The sequence below is a fragment of the Electrophorus electricus genome, chromosome 8 (genome assembly GCF_013358815.1).
Source record: "Electrophorus electricus isolate fEleEle1 chromosome 8, fEleEle1.pri, whole genome shotgun sequence".
Lineage (NCBI taxonomy): Eukaryota > Metazoa > Chordata > Actinopteri > Gymnotiformes > Gymnotidae > Electrophorus > Electrophorus electricus.
Genome location: NC_049542.1, coordinates 1404470 through 1426088, shown reverse-complemented (window position 1 = coordinate 1426088; position 21619 = coordinate 1404470). Strand labels below are relative to the sequence as shown.

The following is a 21619-nucleotide window of genomic DNA, read 5'->3' as shown; positions in this document are numbered from 1 at the left end:
TGGAGATGTTTACACTGCATTTAAGACAAGTGCAAAGCAGGCAGTTTATATCAAAGTGCTCCTAGATCGTCTACTCTGTAGACTAACAGTGCAATCCTGTTTTTGACCGAAGGCCCTGTACACCTTGAGCAAATACAGTGGAACAGAACGACACAAAGAGTCACTCCAAAAGTTTTTCAAAGTGGTTTTATATGTACAGCACATTCACATACACAATATCGGGGGACAAGGATGTCATATTCTTGAGGGCACAGTATACATTTTGCAATGTATTACATTTGCTTTGCTCTTTGACTTCAAAGCAGTATTGGTCTTTAGGAAGCTTGCTGGACTTACCCTCTTATAATCTCCAGAACTACATGTCTCATAACTTGAATCTACATGTTACTTTTATTTAGTTGCAGTCAAATCCTTCTTCTGTGTTGCCATTAGCTCTAAGGAAACTGAACAACACACAGCACCAATAACAACGAGGCAGCATGAAAAGGGTCAAGTCAGTGGTCTCCTGCATTTTAATCACATGTTAACACAGGGACATAAGACATATTAACACACGGACCAACCTAAATGAATTTGCATGTCTAGAGCTGTTGTATAGCTCACTTGATCATGAGTGCAGCTGTATTCTGCAGCTATTCCTGTGAAAGACCTCCCCACTTACAATAATCCTGAAAGCCTTTCTGAACCACGGGTACAGAAAAGCATAGATGAAGGGATTCAGAGTGGAGTTCAGATATCCAAACCAAACCAGGGCATCCGTTAGCTCTGGAGGTATACTGAAGCCGATAAAGGGGTCTACGATGTTGCAGAGGAAAAATGGGGTCCAGCAGATGAGGAAAACTCCAACCACAATGGAGAGGGTCATGGTACCCTTCCAGGCTCGGTTTCTGAACCCTCCTGGCCTGTGACTGTCCATCCGCAGCTGACCGGCTAGAAAGTCAATTGATCTCGCCTGCCCCCTGACCACCACATAAATCCTGGAGTAGATTCCAAACATGACCAGGCCGGGGATGAAGAAAGAGACCATGGAAGTGACGACCGCCGAGCCGCGGCTAAAGAATACAGGACAGCCTCCCACACAGCGCAGGTGGGAGTTGTAGAAGGTCTCATCACCCCGGAGGTTGAGCCCACTGAAGATCATTGCATAGCCGAATACAGTGGAGATGAGCCAGCTGGCGCAGACCATGCAGAGCACGGTGGCTGAGCGCACACGCATGTGGTACGTCAGCGGGCAGCACACAGCGCAGAAGCGCTCTGCTGACACGCACGTGAGGTGAAAGATGGAAGCTGTGCTCAATGTCATGTCCATGCCTGTGTGCATCTTGCACATGAAGTCAGTGAGGTACCAGCAGCCGTACACGGAACACATAGCACTCAGGGGCATGACGAACACAGCCAGCAGGAAGTCACACAAGGCCAGGGACAGGATGAGGTAGTTGGTCGGTGTGTGGAGCTGCTTGAAATGCGCAATGGAACCAGTTACAAGCAGATTCCCCATAATGGTCACCATGGTGGTAATCGCCATGGCGATGAACATACAAATCTGTATGTTGGGAGGTCTCTGAATCTTCTGGCAGGAGTCATTAACGGAGTCATAACAGAAGAATGATTCCACCAGATCCTGTGAACTGAGGTCTGAGAAATTTAGAGAGACCATTTTGCTCCTGTGTGAAAAAAAAAAAAAAAAAACATCACTCACAAACCCACATCATTTCCAAGCCTACTAGAACAGACATAAGAAAGACTTACAGTTATCAGGTGGTAGAATACTTCTCTTTTTTTTGTTTGGTTCCGTATGTTTGGAAATGTTTAATGCTTTTGCAGGATCCCCCGTTTGTTACTGTGAGGGAATGCATTTATTTCTTCCGAGAATATATAAATATTGTTATCGTGGGGGTTGGAGGGGTATTCCATAGATGGCTTTTGTCCAAGAATGCCTTCTCCCAAGGGTGTATAACTCTTGCGGAAATGATCCTTTTAAGGAGTCTGGCTTAAAAGAAAGCTTCTGAAAAAGAAGAGTTTAAGACTCTTTAATACTTCTTATAAAAACAAGCAAACATACACAAAAACAAAAAAACAAAATAAAAGTCTCTTATGTAAATGTGTGATAAAGTGCTTGTCCTCTTGAGCGTCCGTCTCTCTTCCCGTCTACGTCCAACACTGACTGGCCCTGCCACTATCAAACATATTATAACTATAAAAAAAGCAATTGACTTGCCTGATCACACACGTTTGTGCTGTTGTACAAACAGTTTGTACATGCGAGCGGTCATGAATCAGACAGAAAACCAGGGCAGCCTTAATCCTTACAACTGCCGCTTGTGTACAGTTTGTCTGCGTGAGTCTGAATCTTCCAACCAGTGCAAACATGTCCGTGAATCCCAGCAATCATCTGTCTGGCCCTGTACCCTGGAAACTATGCAAACACATGCTCACAATGACAGCCAGATGTCTAATATTGACACTTAAAGGCCAGATACTGATACAAAGGCCTCTATTCAACACATTACATTTTACCCTGCATGTTACTGAGAAGAGTACTAATGCACTTAGTAGAGGTGTTTCAGCAGTTCACATATTCGTACTGGGTCACATCATTTTATCTTCTTAATGAAATGGTACTTTAAACCAATTTAGGGTAAAAACGTAAACATGCTGGTGAAAACAGTCCTCTCATATCTTTCTTTTATCTGCCCATTTCTACCCTGTATCATTTAAACACCTACCTGTTCTATTTGATTGTGGGTATTTGTTTAAGTGTTTGCTCTCCTGAAGGTGCCGTATAAAACAACATATTAACTGGTGCACAGAGGCCTTAATGCTTAATGCAGACCCTTTGATGACACAGAGTGTGGAATATTATCTTACTAAAATCTCTAGTGTTACTTTACTTTGCTCTTAACATTGCATTAAAGGATAATGTCACGCTGGAAGTCAGCAATGTTGCCTGACATGTATTCAGATGAGAGAATTGCCCTTGACACCTAAAATGTCCAGGTACATTTACAGCATATAACTGATACTTTTATCCAAAGTGACTTACAACATACATTTAAGACTGATTACAACTTGACCAACTGAGGGTTAAGGGCCTTGCTTAGGGGCCCAACAGTGGCAAGTTGGCAGTGGTGGGCTTGAACTGGCAACCTTCTGATTATAAGTAAATTGCCTTAAGCACTGATCTAAGTGTTAAATATTGCTACTGAATGATATGGAAGTCAAGCCTCAGCATTATCACCTACTCCCAGGGTCTGGCCAAATAAATTGTATTGTTAAGTAACAAATGTGTCTGTTATTCATTTATGTGCTCTTCTGGTCTAAACTTTCTTACAGGTGAAGACACACATGACTAGCCACAGGCCAATCAAGTACCATTAAATTCACATGAGGGAAAAAGTGAGTGAGTGATTGGTTTAACTATGCTCTAAACGGCAGTAGCAAAAATCTCTATCTATATATATGTTTTTAGATGTGTGCAGGATCAGAAGGCATCAAGCCATTCTGAGGTAATGTACAGGGCATTTTATTTTATTTCTTTGAATAAAAAAAATTCAATGTTTGAATTCAATGTTATAGAGCAGTATAAAAGATATGGCCTTTTCGTATTGAATCTTAAAAATGTAACATTTTGGACTACCTTGGAATGGAATCATTGTCATTGAATTCTTCAGAATGCAACAAAGACTTTATTAACTCTATTTTAATGGGATTTTTTACATATCATAATGTCTTAACATAATGTCATCATAATGTCATATCATAATCTTCGAAGATATAGGTATCTAAAAAAGAGAGGTTTTGTTGAGAAATGTGTCATTACAAAGGTGTCATTACAAATGCTCAGTCAACTTTTGTAATGTTCTTGCTACAATTAACCCTGGTCATTTTCCTGTGTAAACGTGGTGGTATGTTTCTGTCTCTCTGCAGAGGTGGTGGTGATATGTTTCTGTCGTTCTGTAATCAGGCGTGCTGTCATAATGAACTCGAGTCCTCCAGGAGTGGCTGAGGCTCTGGTGTTGTGTTTCCAGTCTCTGAACGAATCGTGTCCTCGCGTCGTCTACTCCTTGGCCTTTCGTGCGCCTCTCTACCTCCTATTCACTCTGGTCATCACGCTGATCATCAGCGGTAACCTGCTGGTCATCTGCATCATCGTCTGCTCCCAGAACCTGCAGACGGCCACGCACAACCTCATCCTCTCGCTGTCTGTGGCCGGCCTGCTCCTGGGAGTCCTGGTGTTGCCGCCCAGCATGGTGCGGTCCCTGGAGACATGCTGGTATTTCGGCAAAGCTTTCTGCAACTTCCACTCTGTCGCCGACATCATCCTGTGCAACACCACAGTGTGGCACCTGACGTTTATATCCGTTGATCGCTACCTGGCCGTGTGCTGGCCCCTGCACTATCAGAGCCGAGCGACCCACAGGCTCTGCATTACCATGGTCACGTCCAGCTGGGGGCTGGCTGCAGTTTTTGCATTCGCTATCACATTGTCGAATCCACAAATTAAAAACAAAGACAGTTTTCACAAGGGTTGCGTGGGGGGATGTTTCGCTCTCCATACAAAAGAAATTGGTATAGAATACTCCATCATGTTCTTCTTCATACCTGTGTCAATAATAGTAAGCCTCTATAGTAAGATTTTTTTCATAGCACAGAAACATTCTAAGGTTATTCACAGTTACACCAATAATTCCAAATCTTGTGTACCGATGGCTACTAAAGACCTCAAAGCTACCAAGACCCTGGCTCTAGTCATTGGAAATTTCATTTTTTGCTGGACCCCATTTTTCATGTGTAATATTGTAGACCCTATCATATATCATTCAATACCATCACTTTTGTATGAAGTGCTGATGTGGGTTGCTTACTTAAACTCGATGTTTAACCCTTTAATATATGCATTGTTTTACAGCTGGTTTAGAGAAACTGCTAAGATCCTGGTAACCAAACTGTTAAAGAAGTTTTAATCCCAACGTACTAATGAAGAACTTCAGTTTCTTGGATATGCAAGCACTTAAATTCCTATGTTTTTTAAATTTTTCCTGTGCTTGCGTTCCCAAACACACTCTATTTACTCTAATTTCAGTGTGTAAAGGTCTGGTCTCAAATATGAAAATGTAATATAAGACATATTCATATTCATATTGAATAATAGTCAAGATATGTGTTGAAAAGCAATGTATTCCTCATATTATTTATCTAAAACTATATAGTATATATAAACATAGTACAGTAATGTTTACAGTGCTCACAAACAGAAGCTATTCAATCAGGTGAGTCACTGAATTTGTTTGAAAGGCAATTCCCCATAGACCACATGCACGCAGCATTATGAGCTATAACACTCTGCATAATGTTACAGCTGAACGATGTAATATGCCTGTCTCTCCGGGGAGCATCACAGCCTTACATTGTGTTAACACTATAAACAGCTGTTATGCACTTTCCTTATATCAGAACTTATATTTAGTTGGCTAGGTGCCTAGCATGGTTAGTGCACTCTGTAAGCTACATCAACTTTTACTTTTCTCCCTCTCTCTCTCCCCCTTCTCTTCTCTTTCCTTCATTCATTCATTCTCTCTCTCTCTCTTCCTCTCCCTCTCTCTTATAAATTCTCTATTTGTGTTTACACAGCAGGGCTTCCTAGAAGGTTTTTAATTTTTTTTTTTTTTTTTTATCAAAAGCATTGTTTCATGTGCTTTAGATTTAGAAATATAGTTGTAAATGTTAAAATAACTAGTGCATTTTAGATTTAATTATCCACACAGCTATTACCTGTCCTACACAAACATAATAATTGCTCTGTGGTCAAAACAGACCATGCATTGGAATATAGTCACTGACTCTCAAGGGCTGACCCTAGATCCTCACTGACCAATCCCTAGCTCCTCATTGACTGACCCTAAATCCTCATTGACCAACGCTAGATCCTCATGGGCTGACCCTAGGACCAATGGCCTAAGAAAGTGCATTGCAACATATAGCTTGTTGTATCTAGCATATTACCCCAGCAAGCACTAATTATTTATATGTGTAGTGCTTAATTTTACATGCAGGAATGAAATCACATTTTTGGCATTGTATGCATTTCAATGATTAAGAGTAAATTAAAATGAATAAAAGGACTGATGATCTTATTGACTCCCATCATGTAAATAAACACAACAAAACCCTTAGTGCTCAATTTACACCTGTAGTTATTACATGGGTGCAGCTGGACCTAAATGAACATGGTAAGAGTTTATTTACAGCTGGGGATTTTCCTATGATAAAGTGAGCTGACCTAACATAACAAAGAAGGTAACATGACAGATGTTAAGAGCAGCTACCAGCACCTTGGAATCCCACAGGCAAATGGTAATCATGAACAAGCCACAAGGAAAGCACTTGTGCTCTGCCAGTCATCAGACACCCCGCTGGCATAATAAGCTGGCCTCAGGGGAAAACAAAAGCCACCGACATTAAGACAAGGAAACTCCTCATAATGCACAGAGGGTTTTATCCCAAATCCAGCACTCTGAGACTGTACACTAAGCGGGAGGAGGGGGGCCTCCTAGACAGTGTCAGAGCCACTACCCAGGATGAAACAAACAAGATCCAGGAGTACACCAGGATGACAACCCTGACTGATGAAGTGCTTAGTGCTTAGTGAGTACCTCAGACAACAGAAACCAAAAGAGGATGAGAATGAGGAGGGAAAAGGACCATCATTGGAAGAAAAACCCCTGCCTGGTATGTGCCACCAGCAGATAGTTGAAATGGCTTATATGGAGAAACCCTACCAATGGCTGTAAAAGGCTGGACTGAAAGACAGCACAGATGCACTATTCATGGCAGCACAAGAACAATCTCTGAACACAAGCTCAGTAGAGGCTGGGAGGTACCAGACCAGACAGAAGCCCAGATGCAGACTGTACAAAGATGCCCCTGAGACAATCCAGCACATAACAGTGGGGTACAAGATGCTGGCAGGCAGAGCGAACATGGAACTACATAACCAAGTGGTTGGCATAGTGTACAGAAATATCTGTCCTGAATACTGGCTGGAAGTTTTAAGGTCAAAGTGGGATACACCCCCAAAGGTGGTGGAAAATGACCATGCTAAGGTTCTGTGGCACTTCTAGATACAAACTGACAAGATGTTAATGGCTAACCAACCAGACATAATAGTGATGGATAAACAGCAGAGGAGGGCTGTAATGATAGATGTGGCAATACAATGTGAGAGCAACATCAGGTACAAGGAACACGAAATGTGGAAGGTGAAGACAACAGTGACCCCAGTGGTAGTCAGAGCGCTATGGGCTGTGACCCCCAAACTGAGAGAATGATTCTAGCAGATGCCAGAAACAATATCCAAGATCTCCGTCCAGAAGAGTGCAGTCCTTTGAACAGCTAAGATACTACTCAGGACCCTTAAGCTCCCAGACCTCTGGTAGAGGACCTGAGCTTGAAGGAAAAAGAGAGACGGCCGGTGGAGTTTCTAAATATAATCATGTATGATATACTAGTGGAATATTTATATGGAATATTTATATGGAATGTGTGTGTGTGTGTGTGTGTGTGTGTGTGTGAGAGAGAGAGAGAGAGAGAGAGAGAGAGAGAGAGAGATTCATAAATATGATATTATTTAAATATGAATATTGCAAGAATGCAGTCTGTGGTTAAGTTAGCTGATAAAGGAATTTGAGGAACATTTAATTTACTTTTGTTTTAACTTTCTGAATCCAGTTATTTGAGAGAGAGAGAGAGAGAGAGAGAGAGAGAGAGAGAGAGAGAGAGAGACACACACACACACACACACACACACACACACACACACACACACACACACACACACACACACACACACACACAGAAATACAACAGAGCTGAAACTGAAGTGCAGTGTCCCGACTCATAAATTACACAGTGGAGGATAGATAAGCAGACTGGTTACACTTAGCTATGTATTTCTTTGGCCGTTTCTCACCACCTAACGCTAACTGCTGAGGTAATACCAGATGTGATTTTCCATCATTTTATTGATACTACTGGATGCAGGATCTACAGTAATGTTAAAGATATCTTTTTTTTTTTTACTTGAAGATTAGTTTGAAGATGGTCAGCACATGAATAATGCTGCAGTAAAAGATACAGTTGTGTCCCACTCAGGTAATGAGGGTTTAGTAATGTTAGCATGCTATGCTATGAGAAAATGTGCTTTATGACCATCTCTAATTTGGCATGCTTTGCAATGTGTAGGTCAGAGGTCAGATGTCAGCGCTCTTTCCCACAGAAGAGAGGGGGTGGAATGACCCTTATCATTTAAAGGAACAGGCCCTTAAACTGGCTGTTCTGAACAAGGCCATTTAGACAGGATAAAAAGGGTGTTGCCTACAGACATTTCATTAAAACCCCAGTTTTAACTTAAGTAAAGGGGGTTGAATAGGTCCCTCTACTTCAATGCCAGAGCCAATAAAGATGCAGAGAACATTAAAGCATAATAATTACTGCATCAGTGTTCATTAAAGTTCACCTAGAAGAGATGGGCCTTCTAACTCTGGTCTGTTTTTGAAAACAGCAATTGACTGAACTGTTCTGAAAGCCAAGGCAAGATCATTCCATCACCTGGCCAGCAGTACAGAGAAGACCAGCTCCAAAGGAGAACCAGCAGTGGAGTGATCTGGGAGAACGTGAGTAGGTAAGGGCATGTGGGGGTGGGGGGCTATGTGACTAGCAGAAATAACAAGGGCTTTAACCAACCCCCTGAGTCACCTCCCTGCAGAAACATGGTTGAATCCTCCTGAGGGTACATGGGAGAAATGTACATGATAACTGAATACCCCAAACTACCCCCCTGCTGGGTCTGTACAATCCCTAGCTGGATAAGGGACGGTGCAGAAGCAGGCAGAGTGTAACTGAAACACTGTAATGATTCCACATTTCTAAGTGCAATTAAATATGTTGAGCTTTGCATTGTGACACCAGTGGCACACATAAAGGAAACAGTACTGAAACACTTCAATATCAGTTGAATTGATTTATTAACATAACAGTTACAGCAATTATGTTTTTTAAAATATATTTAAAAATATTCAAGCTATTTTTTAAAACTATTTTTTCTTCATTTCTTAATGTGGTCAATACCTAATGTATTTGTATAGATCCAATATATGTAAATTAGAAATGGTAGTCACCCCAGAGCTAGCTCTGACATTTTTGAGAAAACCTACATGCAGCTATGATTTAGTATTGTTGTTAATCTGCCAGTCTCACTGGGGGATGTTTTAAAGCAATTTGGTGCGTGAAGAATTGCTCTGAAATATCCTACCAGAGAGAATGACTCTGAAAGCATGTCTGAACCAGCTGTAGAACAATGCATATATTAAAGGATTACATGTGGAGTTGAAGTACCCGACCCAGAGGAGCAAATCAAACAACACTGGTGGTACTGAGTACCCAGTGAAAGGGTCTATACAGTTACAAAGGAAGAACGGCACCCAGAATGTGAGAAAGACCCCCATGATGGTGGCCAGTGTTTTGGTAGCCTTCCTCTCAGACTTGACCACGGTGGCCTTCTCAGCATTTTTCATCCATGCAGCAGTGCCCTGGATCGCACGTGCTTGTCGCCATGCAGCATGTAGGATTCTCACATACACACCGAGCATGATCAGGGCAGGGATGTAAAAACAAAACATTGAAAACACGACACCACCCACTTTAGTCTGAAACACCATACAGGCACCCATGCAGGCAAAGTTATTGATGTAAAAATCTTCATTACCTATTATGTTCAGCTGTAGAAATATCATCCCAAATCCTACTACAGCAGAAATACTCCAACAAGCAAAGATCATAAACAAGGTTGTATTAGTAGTCATTTTACTGTGGTACAGAAGGGGGTGACAGACTGCATAATATCGATCTAGAGAAATTATACACAGATTTAAAATTGAGGCAGTGCACATTGTGACATCAAGACTGCTGTGTATTTTACAGAACAAGTTTCCCAAATACCAGCAAGTTTCCACGGAACGTAACATACTGGGAGGCATCACAAGTCCTCCTACAAGCAGATCAGACACAGCCAGAGACAGAATGAGGTAGTTAGTTGGAGTGTGGAGCTGCTTGAAATGAATGACAGTTATGATCACCAGAAGATTCCCCACCACTGTAAGAAAGGATGAAACACTGAAGAGTATGTAGAGCAAAACCCGGACTTCCAGAGGATAGGTCAGCTTCACACAAGAGCTGTTAAGAGAATCGAAACAGAGCTGAGGCTTCTCCAATATTCCATTTTGGCCAGTGATGATGTTTACTTGATCCATCTACAGCACAGTGATCTCCTATTCTGAGACAAGTGAATAGAAGGTTAAATGGTGCCTTTGACAGACTTACAAAAAGAAATTTGTTCAAACATAAGACAGTTCATGACAAAATCACATTAGTCCAATGAACATTACCAGATTAACTTGCATAGAAAAATGCTAAAAAATTTTTTTTTACATTGCATTACATTCCATGTGATGCATTTTGTTTTGTTCTATTACCCTTAAAATAATTTTACATAAATCACGATTTTAAGCATTTCTTTCACAGAGTCCTTACAAAAAAGATCTTGCTCTAGTCATGGCGAATTGGCATGTGCATCACCCTAGAAACATACCTCTTCCTGCCTCATGTAGCTGAGACAGACTACAGGGAGAAAAGCCTTAATTTATAGTCCAGCATAGCCAGTAGCAAAGCTACGTCACACAAGATCTGTTCAGGATGTCTAGTTACTCTTCCCAGAGGGTGACAAAGGTGGGCTATGAAGCCAAAATGGCAAACAAGAAAACCCTGGCTCTCTGTCTACTTCATGTAGTCGTAGTCTGCAGCAGAAAAAGTGGCCCTGCACTCATATATGCGTTGTTATTTAGCTTCAGCTCCAGAAAAGTTGTAGTGTTTGCGCACTATGGTTTAAAATGTACTTTTAATACGAATTAGTTGTCATGCCTTAGTTTCAGTCATAATTTGTGGTCTGTCATACTTCCAAAATGTACACTATACTCACAGTATATGTGATTATTACACTGACACTGAAGAGCAAAGATATCTTTAAATAAAAGGTGATAACTTTATTTAAAACCTTACAGTTTAGAACAGATGACAGTTTAAATACATATTGTTGCTCTTTTTCTTAGAAATATTTGAACACTAAAATAAAATTTTAAAAAAGCTTGCAAGCTAAATGCTAAAGCTTGCTCACAAAACATTATGGGAGTCAGACATTTTTGACACTGAAATGCCACAATATACATAACTGTCATGAGGAATTGATCTATTGTGGATTTTACTGTTAATGTAAGTATGATTTCTACTAAATAAGTATTTTCATACAGTTAGAAACAGCAGAACTTAGACTGCCAACTTGTCATTAAGACTGGCAAGAACTGAACTTATTGTTTGCTAGCCTGCACGTTTTTAGTTAAAACACAGCACAGTGGCATCTCACTGGCAGCCAAGTCAACTTGAGAGGGAGTAAGCAGCTCCCGATTGTTCTGGGGGGTTTCAGCAAAGTGCCCAGTTCCTAGAAAAAACATGCCCATACTCAGCTTGTTTTGGCCAAGCATTGACCTTGAGAAGGAAATACTACGTTTAAAGAAGAGACTAATGTAGCTGTCCACAGCAGCGGTGTAGAGACAGAGAGTTGAGTACAGGCAGAGAGTCGGGGTTCCCTCTGGAAGAGTCAGTTGGTGGAACTCCAGGGACAGGAGGCATTGATGGTTTGGAAGCATAACAGTTTTTTGCACGTGTGAAGCCACCAGTGCTGTAGGAACTGAACATGCAGTACTAATGCTGGTTGACAGATCCCCAAGGTCCATGGGCAGTGTATACAAGCAGCACCCTCGTTAGCACCAGTGAGAAAACAAAAAGCAGTTGTGGCAAATAAAGGACCTGGGTGAGACACTGGAGGTGGTGCGTGAGCAGTGGCAGGTCAGGCTTAGTGGAGAAACAGAAACAGTGACTATGGGAGCTCCCTGCATCATTACAGTGACATCTTCATGGTCATAGAGAAGGACTGTTCACAAGCCAACATAGCATTAACACCATTGATGTTGCATTGATTCAGAGCCACCAGCCCCCTTACCTAAAACAGAAGCTACAGAACAACATAAACTAACATAAAGTAAAGCAAACATAAGTAATAGACAATAGGCAAACCAAAAACAAACAAACAAAAAAAGAGTACGAAAGATAAATCTAAGAACATAGCCAAAAACCAAAAGGCATGGCAAGAAAACAAAGTGCAAGGTAACCTAATGTTCAGATAACAACAGCAACTTTGACAACAGTAGTGAACAGAGAAAGGATGGTGACAATAACAATGGTAGCATAAAAACAAAGACTATATAAATGCAGTAAATGTAAATGGTAATGACGATATATATAGTTAAAGCCAACAGGAAACACTTGGGGAAGATAACACAAGTGAGGGGTAACAAAGCTGACACAGGTGTAACAAATCTAGGGCTGGGAAAACTTAAAAAAATAGGCGCAACTAGGGAACGAAACCTAGACAATGGAACACATGCGAGGTTGCCAAGGGAACTGCAACACCAGTACAGGAGAACAATGACACAATGGTGTCACAAAGCCCAACTGAAATCCACTGTCATACATTGATGGCACCCTAGATCATTGGTTCAGCTTGAGCCACCTCAATGGATATGCAGAGAATGTCGTAAGTAGCACTTTTTTTTTTCAGATGCCAAAGACAAGTGTTCACATCACAAACTGGACTCTGGCAGTTCAAGCAGTAGCTTTGGCTGCAGGACAGACTAGTGCATGGCAGTTACTGCTGCTATGCAGCCTGAGGAAGCCTGTACTGCGTGCGGTATCTGGGCTGCTTGGTGCTGCAACCAAGGTGAAGAGGGAATGTCACAGCAGTCGCACACACCATTTCAGGCCCTCTGTTCTAGTGCACCCATGGAGAGGGACACCATGGACGTCTTGGGCCTCTTCCTCACCACCGGCAGCAGGAGCTACATCCTCTTGGCTATGAAGTGGCCAGAGGCGCATGCAGATCACAACCACAACAGCAGAATGCCTGATGGAGATTTTCTGCCAGTATGGGCTACCCGAGGAAATCAGGGTTGCAGGTTCGATTTGGCGGCCATGGTTGAGCTCTGCAATTGGCTGGGCAACCCGAAGACTCGGGCTATGCTGCTCCACCCCCAGAGTGGCAGTCATGTGCAGGGTTTGGGTCAGATGCTCATGTCAGTTGTCACCACTCAACACAAGCGTGACTGGGACCACCACTTACCCCTGGTCTGGCTGGCATGTCACTCCGCTGAATTACTGCAGCCGAGAGAGTCCACCACTACCTCCCCACTCTGTGTCAGACCACCAGGAGTCATGAGTTTGCAAGTTTGCCATGCAAACGTATTTCCTTGAGAGCCTGGGAATCAATGTTAGCCTCACTTCTGGATATCATCCTCAGAGAAACACAGGTGGAGAGGGTTAATCAAGAACTAGGAAATTTCTTATATATTATATCGTCGCGACCAGCAACAAGAATGGTTTAAATACATCATTTGGGCAAAATGGCTCAAAACTTAGTGCATTTTCAGTGAATTCCAGGTTAACAGCCACCATTTGTGCCATGGGATCCAGATACTTCAGCATATGTTGCTGTGGATGAATGGATGCAGAAGAGCGAACAGGTGCAGGAGCACACCCATCAGAAACTCCAGATTGCCATCAACAATACCAATGCCATGCTGATCATAGGAGGGCTCCAGCACCGCATTACTCTCCTGGTGAAAGGACATGGTGATCTACCCAAGATGTGCACATTAAGGTGTGCAGTAAGCTAAAGCCATGGTATATGGGCCCCTTACTAATAAAGAAGAACATAAATGATGTAGCATACAGTCTGCAACTGCCAACGTCTTGCTGCATTTCCCTGTCCTTTCACGTTTTTCTGTTAAAGCCATATGTTATAGGTCCTTTAGCCACTCCGATCTCTGAGGAGGCTCCGCCACCCCTGGATATTGCTAGCTCACCATCTTATATGGTGAAGGAGATTTGGGATTCGAGGCAAAGAGTTTCAGCATTTCATAGATTGGGAGGGTTAAGTGTAACGGTGAGTGGTAAGGAGGCGGACACATATGTGGAGAAGAGCGAGATCTATTACGGGCAAATCCAAAATCAGAGTCGTTGTAGCAGTCGAGGGTCATAGAGCCAATACAGAGATTACGGGGATACATGATCAAAAAAATGCACGAACGCAAACAGGGAAAACAGGCTATAACGAAGATACAATGAAGAACTCTGAGACTAACAAACATGAAGGCTAGGAGTAACATGCAGGCTAGGAGTAACAGACAGGCTAGGAGTACAAAACTCACATACATGCATACACAGGCTTTCAAAAACATTCACCAAACACAAACGCACGGAATCAACGAAACAACCACAATGAACAGCCAAGACCAAGGGCACACAACAGGGTTTAAATACATGAACTTAAGGTAGAAGCGAGGGACAGGTGTAAGCAATCAAACGAGAGGCGGAGAAAATGAAACTAAGGCATGGAACTAAAATACACACGACAGGGAAAACACGGAAGCTGGGAGGGACTAATTGTGACATTAAGGACAGGAGGAGAGGTGTTGGGTGCCTAAGAAAGATGTACTGGATTTGTCGATGCTGTTGGACTTGCACCGTGTGCATCCCAAAAACCCTGCTCCTTATCCCAGAGGTCATCATCTCGGCAGTCTGACTAAGCCAGTCGACTCGGACTATCGGGCAGGGGGGTACTGCCACACCCTCAGTACCAGCTCAGTCTACTGTGCACTACACATCCCATAAACCTCCTGTACGTTTCCAGTCACCTGAGTTTTAACCACACCTGTGTCTCATTCTTCTTATTGTGTTCATTATATAGACCCTCTTATCTCTATCTGTTGTTGCCAAGTCTCTTTTGCTGCCTTAAGTTTCTGAGCCATAGTTTGTCATCTCGATTGCTGTTTTGGCTCACTGGATTACCTGCCTGTTTTTGGATCTTTTCTTGTCTATATCCTTTGGATCTGTTTGCTCTATGCCTCTAATTGTATCGACTCTTGCAAGTATTTGACTACTCTTTGGACAGCCCCTGTTAAATTGTATATTTTTACTGTAATCGACTCTGTCTCTGTTCACCTGACACATGCCAAGGTGGAATTTTGTCCCTGCATCTGCCTTCGTATCACTCAACATTACACTTTGGTCCAGACCAAAGCAAAAAAATAATACAATATTGCATTTAGTCTTGGTGCACTCAATGTTCACACTGACATATTTATCATCAAACCTAAAGATGTAAACAACAATAAAATGGATACGTAACACCCATGACAATTCTGACACACTCCATTTTGTGTTTTTACCTCCCTGCTGCTGCAATGCTCAGTTTGTACTTAAAAATATTTACTGTTGCAAAGATGCAGTCACGTTCCATTCACAATGCCCTTTATGACAGTTCTGATAAGAAACATTCTACATGGAAAAACTCCAAGAATCCAACCATCAGCAAATCAGAGATCAAAGCCACTAAAACATTATCCATAGTCATGGGAGTTTTTTTTTTTTTTTTTTTTTTTTTTTACTGTTTTATGCACCAATTTTTATCTACAGCATTATGATTTCAATTTCTGGTAATTTTGGTCCACCACAGCTGTATGATGTGCAGAGTTGGATTGGCTATTCAAACTCAGCATGTAATCCTCTTGTTTATGCATTATTTGATAGATGGTTTAGAAAAGCACTCAGAATGATTATATATGGTAAAATATTTCAGGAAAACTCTTGCAGAATAAATTTGTCCTCAGAATAAATTTTTAATTCTATACATAACCCTTACAAGATGTTTACTATATATAACCCTTACTAGATGTTTAGTATACATAACCCTTACTCGTTTTTTACTAGTTACTTACTAGTTATACGACTGATTTTCCACACCTGTCCCTCATTTCTAGCCTTGTTATGTTCATGTATTTAAAACCTGTCTTGTTACCTTTGTCCGGGCTGTTCATTGTTTAGTTTATTGAATGTTTGGATATTTGTGAAAGCCCATATCTGTATGCCTGTTTCTTTCTACTCCGGGTAGCCTAATCTGACTGTTTATCCGAGCCTTCATGTTTCCTAGCCTTCATGTTTCCTAGCCTATGTTATAGCCTGCTTCCCTTGTTTGCCTTTGCGTGTTTTTGGTTCATAATTTATCCCCGTAATCTCCATATTGGCTCAATACCCCTGGACTACTCTGACGACTTTGACTTTGGATTTGCCCCTAATAAATCTCGCTCTTCTCCGCACTTGCGTCCGCCTCCTTACCGCTCAACATTACATAATGTGTGTGTACGTGTGTGAAATGTGCCATTTTCTCTGTAGTATGTTAGTGCTGGAAATATCTACCAATATCTACCAATATCTACCAATATCTACCGAGCAGTGATTCCCTCAGTCACGGTTCCCTCATTTTCTGTAGCTGTGCTCAATTAATTGAACAGTGTGTGTTTGAAAAATGGAGTCTTCTTTTGCGCTGATGCTACAATTAGTACCAACTCTATTTATTATTATAGCTGAAATGCTGAATGTGTTTTTTACATTTACTTTTTACTGTCTGATACTCCACTCAAGCCAGGGCTTTAGCTTGATGTAATTCTTGACACTGACCTATATATGTTCATGTAAAGATATGTAGTTGTTACAGACTACAAAGCACTCCAGGAAGTCACTCTGGACAGGGATGTCTGCCAAATGCTCTAAATGTACTATTGCATGTTTTGTACTACAGATGTCCTATATATTTTTTGCTGTTCTGTGTAATTTAAACATTATTTCACATATTGTTTTATCTTGTCTGTGCTACATATATATATATATATATATATATATATATATATATATATATATATATATATATATATATATTCTAGAGAAAAAGAAAATAGGTTGCTGTTGTCTTTTTTTGTACTATTAGAACAGACTTTATTTGTTTGTAAGTACAGTACACATCCTGTTGAACCTATAGACATGCAGGCCATAGCAGGGTTAGTATAGTTTATTTGAAGAAGCAGGAATTCTACTGTAGTAGCTTTGGAAATGTCTAGATTTGGTAACTACTGCTTGCATTTCTTTCTTGGTCAAACAAATTTCTGTATGGTGTTGAGTGAATCTACAGTGAATCTATGCACTACAACAAGTAACAGGTCTGCTGTTTTGTGGCAAACCTTTTAATTTAGTTTACTGGATTAAATGTTGCAAGATAAATGGAAATTAATTAAAATGCAAATTCAGTTGATTCACTCCAAATGATGAATTACAGGAATAATGCAAATTAGTTAATATGAGAAGTATACAGTAAATGGCATGTAAGGATTATGTACATATTCTATTCTGAGGACATCTTTATTCTACAAGAGTTTTGCTGAAATATTTTACCAAATACAATAATCTTGAGAGCCTTTCTAAACCATCTATAAAATAATGCATAAACAATAGGATTACATGCTGAGTTTGAATAGCCAATCCAACTCAACACGTCATACAGCTGTGCTGGACCAAAATTACCAGAAATTGGAATCATAATGCTATACATTAACAGTGGTGAATAAAACAGTAAAAAAACTCCCATGACTATCGATAATGTTTTAGTGGCTTTGATCTCTGATTTGCTGATGGTTGGATTCTTCTTGGAGTTTTTCTTATCAGAACTGTCATAAAGGGCATTGTGAATGGAACGTGACTGCATCTTTGCAACAGTAAATATTTTTAAGTACAAACTGAGCATTGCAGCAGCAGGGAGGTAAAAACACAAAATGGAGAGTGTTAGGCTTGTCATGGGTGCTAGATGCACCACACAGAGTCCTTTGCAAACTGCATTATCCTTGTAAAAATCTTCACTGCTTTTAGCATTGAAATATGGAAACATCATCACAAGGGCTGGAAGAGTAGCAAAGCTCCAACTTGCAGCTATCAGAAACACAGCAGCAAGAGGGGTTATCTTAATGTGATACATAAGGGGGTGGCACACAGCATAGTATCGATCAACAGCAATGCACATAAGATTCAGCAGAGAGGCAGAGCACAATATAATGTCAAAGCTGCTGTGTATTTTACAGAATAAGGTGCCAAAATACCAGCAGGTCTCCACAAAACGTATCATGCTAGGAGGCATCGCAACTCCACCCAAAAGCAGGTCAGTTACAGCCAGAGAAAGAGTGAAGTAGTTAGTTGGGGTGTGGAGCTGCTTGAAATGAGTTATGCTTATGATCACCAAAAGATTTCCAAATAAAGTAAGAAGTACAATGACTCCAGTGACAAAATAAATCACAATTCTAACAGTGAGAGGATAGATAAGCTTCTGACATGAGTTAGGATGATGTTCATAACAAAGATAAATGTTTCCTGTGCTTCCATTTTCTCTTAGGTCTTTGTATGCCATGTTTGTCCTTTATCTGCCAAGAAATATGACAAAGTAGTTATGAAACAATCATTCATTTAAACAAGTGCAGAACACTAATGTCTTTTTAAGTTATTTCAAACAGTCATTTATACAGTCTCATGATATTGCATATATATGTAAGCTAGGGCTATATTAAGGCAGTATCATTGGTAAACTGAGCACTAAACATGGTCTCTTACTCAGCTGTAATTAATAGCAGTTTTAGTACAATCTCTTATTCAGTATTTTTTTTCTTTATATCTGTCCTTTCATTTCTGCCATTACCTCTCTCTGCATGTCAGGGTAATGACAGTGCTGATCAGAGAGCTGCTTTCATTTATAGTCCCACAGTCCTGCAGAAGAAACACCTCTCTACTAAATCACGCCTGCGTACTGGTCATGTGACACTGTCACAAGATACAACACCCAACAAACAGTGAATCAGATCAATATAAGAATCATAATCACACCTCTGACAAAAAGAGTAAAAAAATAATTAATATGTAGCTGGTGCTTCACATTTAACTTCCATTTGTTCATATAATATACATAAAACAAACCAACAGAAAACATTACCTGGAGAAAGGGAGGGGTAATTATGTTAAAATGCTGTTTGCCGACTACAGTTCAGCATTTAACACTATCATTCCCTCCCTACTCACTACTAAGTTGGAGGATCTAGGACTGCATACATCCCTTTGCGACTGGATCTACAACTTCCTAACAGACAGACCACAATCAGTACAGGTGGGCAACTGTGTCTCATCCACCCTCACCCTCAGCACTGGACCTCTTCAGGTTTGTGTCCTAAGCCCCCTGTTCGACTCACTGTACACCTTCGACTGCGTGGCCACTTCCAGCTGTACCATCATTGTCAAGTTCGCTGATGATACCGTCGTCATGGGCCTGATTTCGGACAACGATGAAAGGCACTACCTGGAGGAGATTAAACACCTGGAAAACTGTTGCCAGGGAAATCTCCTCCTAAATGTCAGCAAGACAATGGAGCTGATTGTGGACTACAGCAAGAAGCAGGAGCGGCACAACCAACCTGTAAGGATCAATAGAACCACGGTGCAGAGAGTAGACAGTTTAAGGTACCTTGTAGTTCACATCTCGCAGGACCTGTCCTGTTCCCACCACACCAACTCCTTGGCATAGAAGGCTCGTCAGCGTCTTTACCACCTCAGATGCCTAAGAGACTTCAGACTGCCCTCCAAAGTACTGCGGAACTTCTACACCTGCACTATCGAGAGCATCCTCACGGGGAACATCACAGTCTGGTTTGGGAACAGCACCAAGCAGGACAGACAAGCACTCCAGTGGGTGATGCGTTCAGCAGAGCGCATCACTCATACGGAACTTCCTGACCTGCAGACCATCTATTAGAAGCAGTGCCAGACCAAGGCCAGGAGGATTGTGAAGAACCCCACCCATCCCAACAACAGGCTCTTCTCTCTGTTGAGGTCAGGGAAGCACTTTTGCTCCCTGCAGACCAATACAGAAAGACTGAAGCGGAGCTTCTTCCCACAGGCCATTCGGCCCGAATCAGGCAACTGATTAACTGTGTGGACCACCGCCACCATGTGACTGTAAATCTGTAAATTTGTAAACTGGAATTGTACATTATGTACATACACATATATCCATATTGTCACGGGATGCTCGCCTCCCGCGAGTCACATGGTTTGGCCAGCCACATGCAGTAGGAGGACTTTCGTTTGTGGCCACGCCTGCACACACCTGCACCTCGTTTTGTCTGTGTGTATTTAAACTCACGTCAGGGTGTGCGGCGTCGTTGGTCATTGTAGATGTAAAGTCTAAATGTAACGTGTTCATGTTAGATGTATCCTTGTGTATTGTATTTGTTTAACGTCAATCGTTTCTTGTTCATGTTTATCGTTTGTAATACGTGAGTGCCGCTTTCGTTTGTTATTAAATGTTCGTCCCTGTCGAGGAAGTCTGTATGTCCTGCCTCGCGCCTTTCAGCACTCGGGCTGACACACGTTACACATAAATACATTGTACATTGTGTATATATACATATTATACATATACTGTACATACATTGTTATATATTTTTTGTATTTTTGTATATATATATTTTCTCATGCACCCCTGTTTCTTTCCTCAGTTTGGACCTGGCACTCACAAAACCATTTCACTGCAAGTTATGTATGACTATGTACATGACAAATAAACCAAACTTGAACTTGAATGCTAGTAAGATACCTCTTCTTGCCCCAAGTAACTAATAGCAGCAAATGTCATTGCCCCTGGACAGAACCAGTGGTCACAAAACCCGATCCCCATGCATAGAAGATGTCCTGGATTATTTGCTCAGCATGGCTCAGCATGCTGGATATGCAGAAAAGGTATTATCATGTAGCAGTATCCCAGATGTCTAATTGTTCACGTTAGACGCCGGACTCTTTCAGTTCAAATGATGGCTTACACGCGGTTTGATGTACCGGCATCATTTGAGTGTTTGATGGAGTGCATCCTTGTTGGTGGACCTGGCTGATGTACTGGTCCACATGTCTTGCTTTGACATTGTGCTCACCAGTCTGGAGGGTTCCAGATTTTTCAGTCATCAAACTGGTTGCATCTGAAAAAGTGCAACCTGTTTTCAGTGGTGTGTGAGCTTCCTGTATAACATCATGAGCAGAGCTGGAGTGGTAACTGGGGTCCATGCCGTGGAGGCCCAGTTGGTTACAGAGCTTCTGGTCCTGTCTTGCATCTACTAGTGCATTGTGCACAGGATAACTGACATAGCTGCTCCACTATACATGCTCAAAGCAAAGGGAAGTGCATTCCAGGAGTCTGAGAGTTCTCTTTGTGTCTTTTCTTTGCTCTCCATGTTCAGTCCCATGCTGAACGTCTGCAAAGTAATTTTGATGCCCTGCCTCATTGCTGGTGTACCAATGAAGAATCCTGGTTCTATACATGGCTGAATGAGGGATCAGAGCCAGCTGAGAGGAGTGCTTTTCCTGATGCCTTTAAGCCCAATGTCATTGTAAGGAGCTCCATTGTCCCCAGAAGAAGCACTCTCTTGGGTGTGAGGACAGCTCCAAACATGGCAATAACTTGACTGGTCTAAGATGCTGCTGCACTGATGTGGAGATCTAAGTAGACTAAGATGACCAAGGTGACGGTCATGGACATCTT

At 41.5% G+C, this 21619-nt stretch overlaps 4 protein-coding genes across 4 annotated transcripts; 1 reads left to right on the top strand and 3 right to left on the bottom strand.

Annotated features, from left to right (window-relative positions):
- Window positions 1-389: 389 nt before the first annotated feature.
- On the bottom strand, window positions 390-1657 carry taar1b (trace amine associated receptor 1b). Its single transcript, XM_026995859.2, has one exon. The coding sequence runs from the start codon at window positions 1655-1657 to the stop codon at window positions 608-610; it is 1050 nt and encodes a 349-aa protein (XP_026851660.2). The 3' UTR covers window positions 390-607.
- Window positions 1658-3977: 2320 nt separating this feature from the next.
- taar11 (trace amine-associated receptor 11) lies at window positions 3978-4964 on the top strand. Its single transcript, XM_026995860.2, has one exon. It carries the CDS (start codon window positions 3978-3980, stop codon window positions 4962-4964), a length of 987 nt encoding a protein of 328 aa, XP_026851661.1.
- Window positions 4965-9266: 4302 nt separating this feature from the next.
- On the bottom strand, window positions 9267-10307 carry LOC113567761 (trace amine-associated receptor 1-like). Its single transcript, XM_026995863.2, has one exon. The coding sequence runs from the start codon at window positions 10305-10307 to the stop codon at window positions 9267-9269; it is 1041 nt and encodes a 346-aa protein (XP_026851664.1).
- A 7091-nt stretch (window positions 10308-17398) lies between these two features.
- LOC113567764 (trace amine-associated receptor 1-like) lies at window positions 17399-18451 on the bottom strand. The gene has a single exon (XM_035529137.1). The coding sequence runs from the start codon at window positions 18449-18451 to the stop codon at window positions 17399-17401; it is 1053 nt and encodes a 350-aa protein (XP_035385030.1).
- Window positions 18452-21619: the final 3168 nt, after the last annotated feature.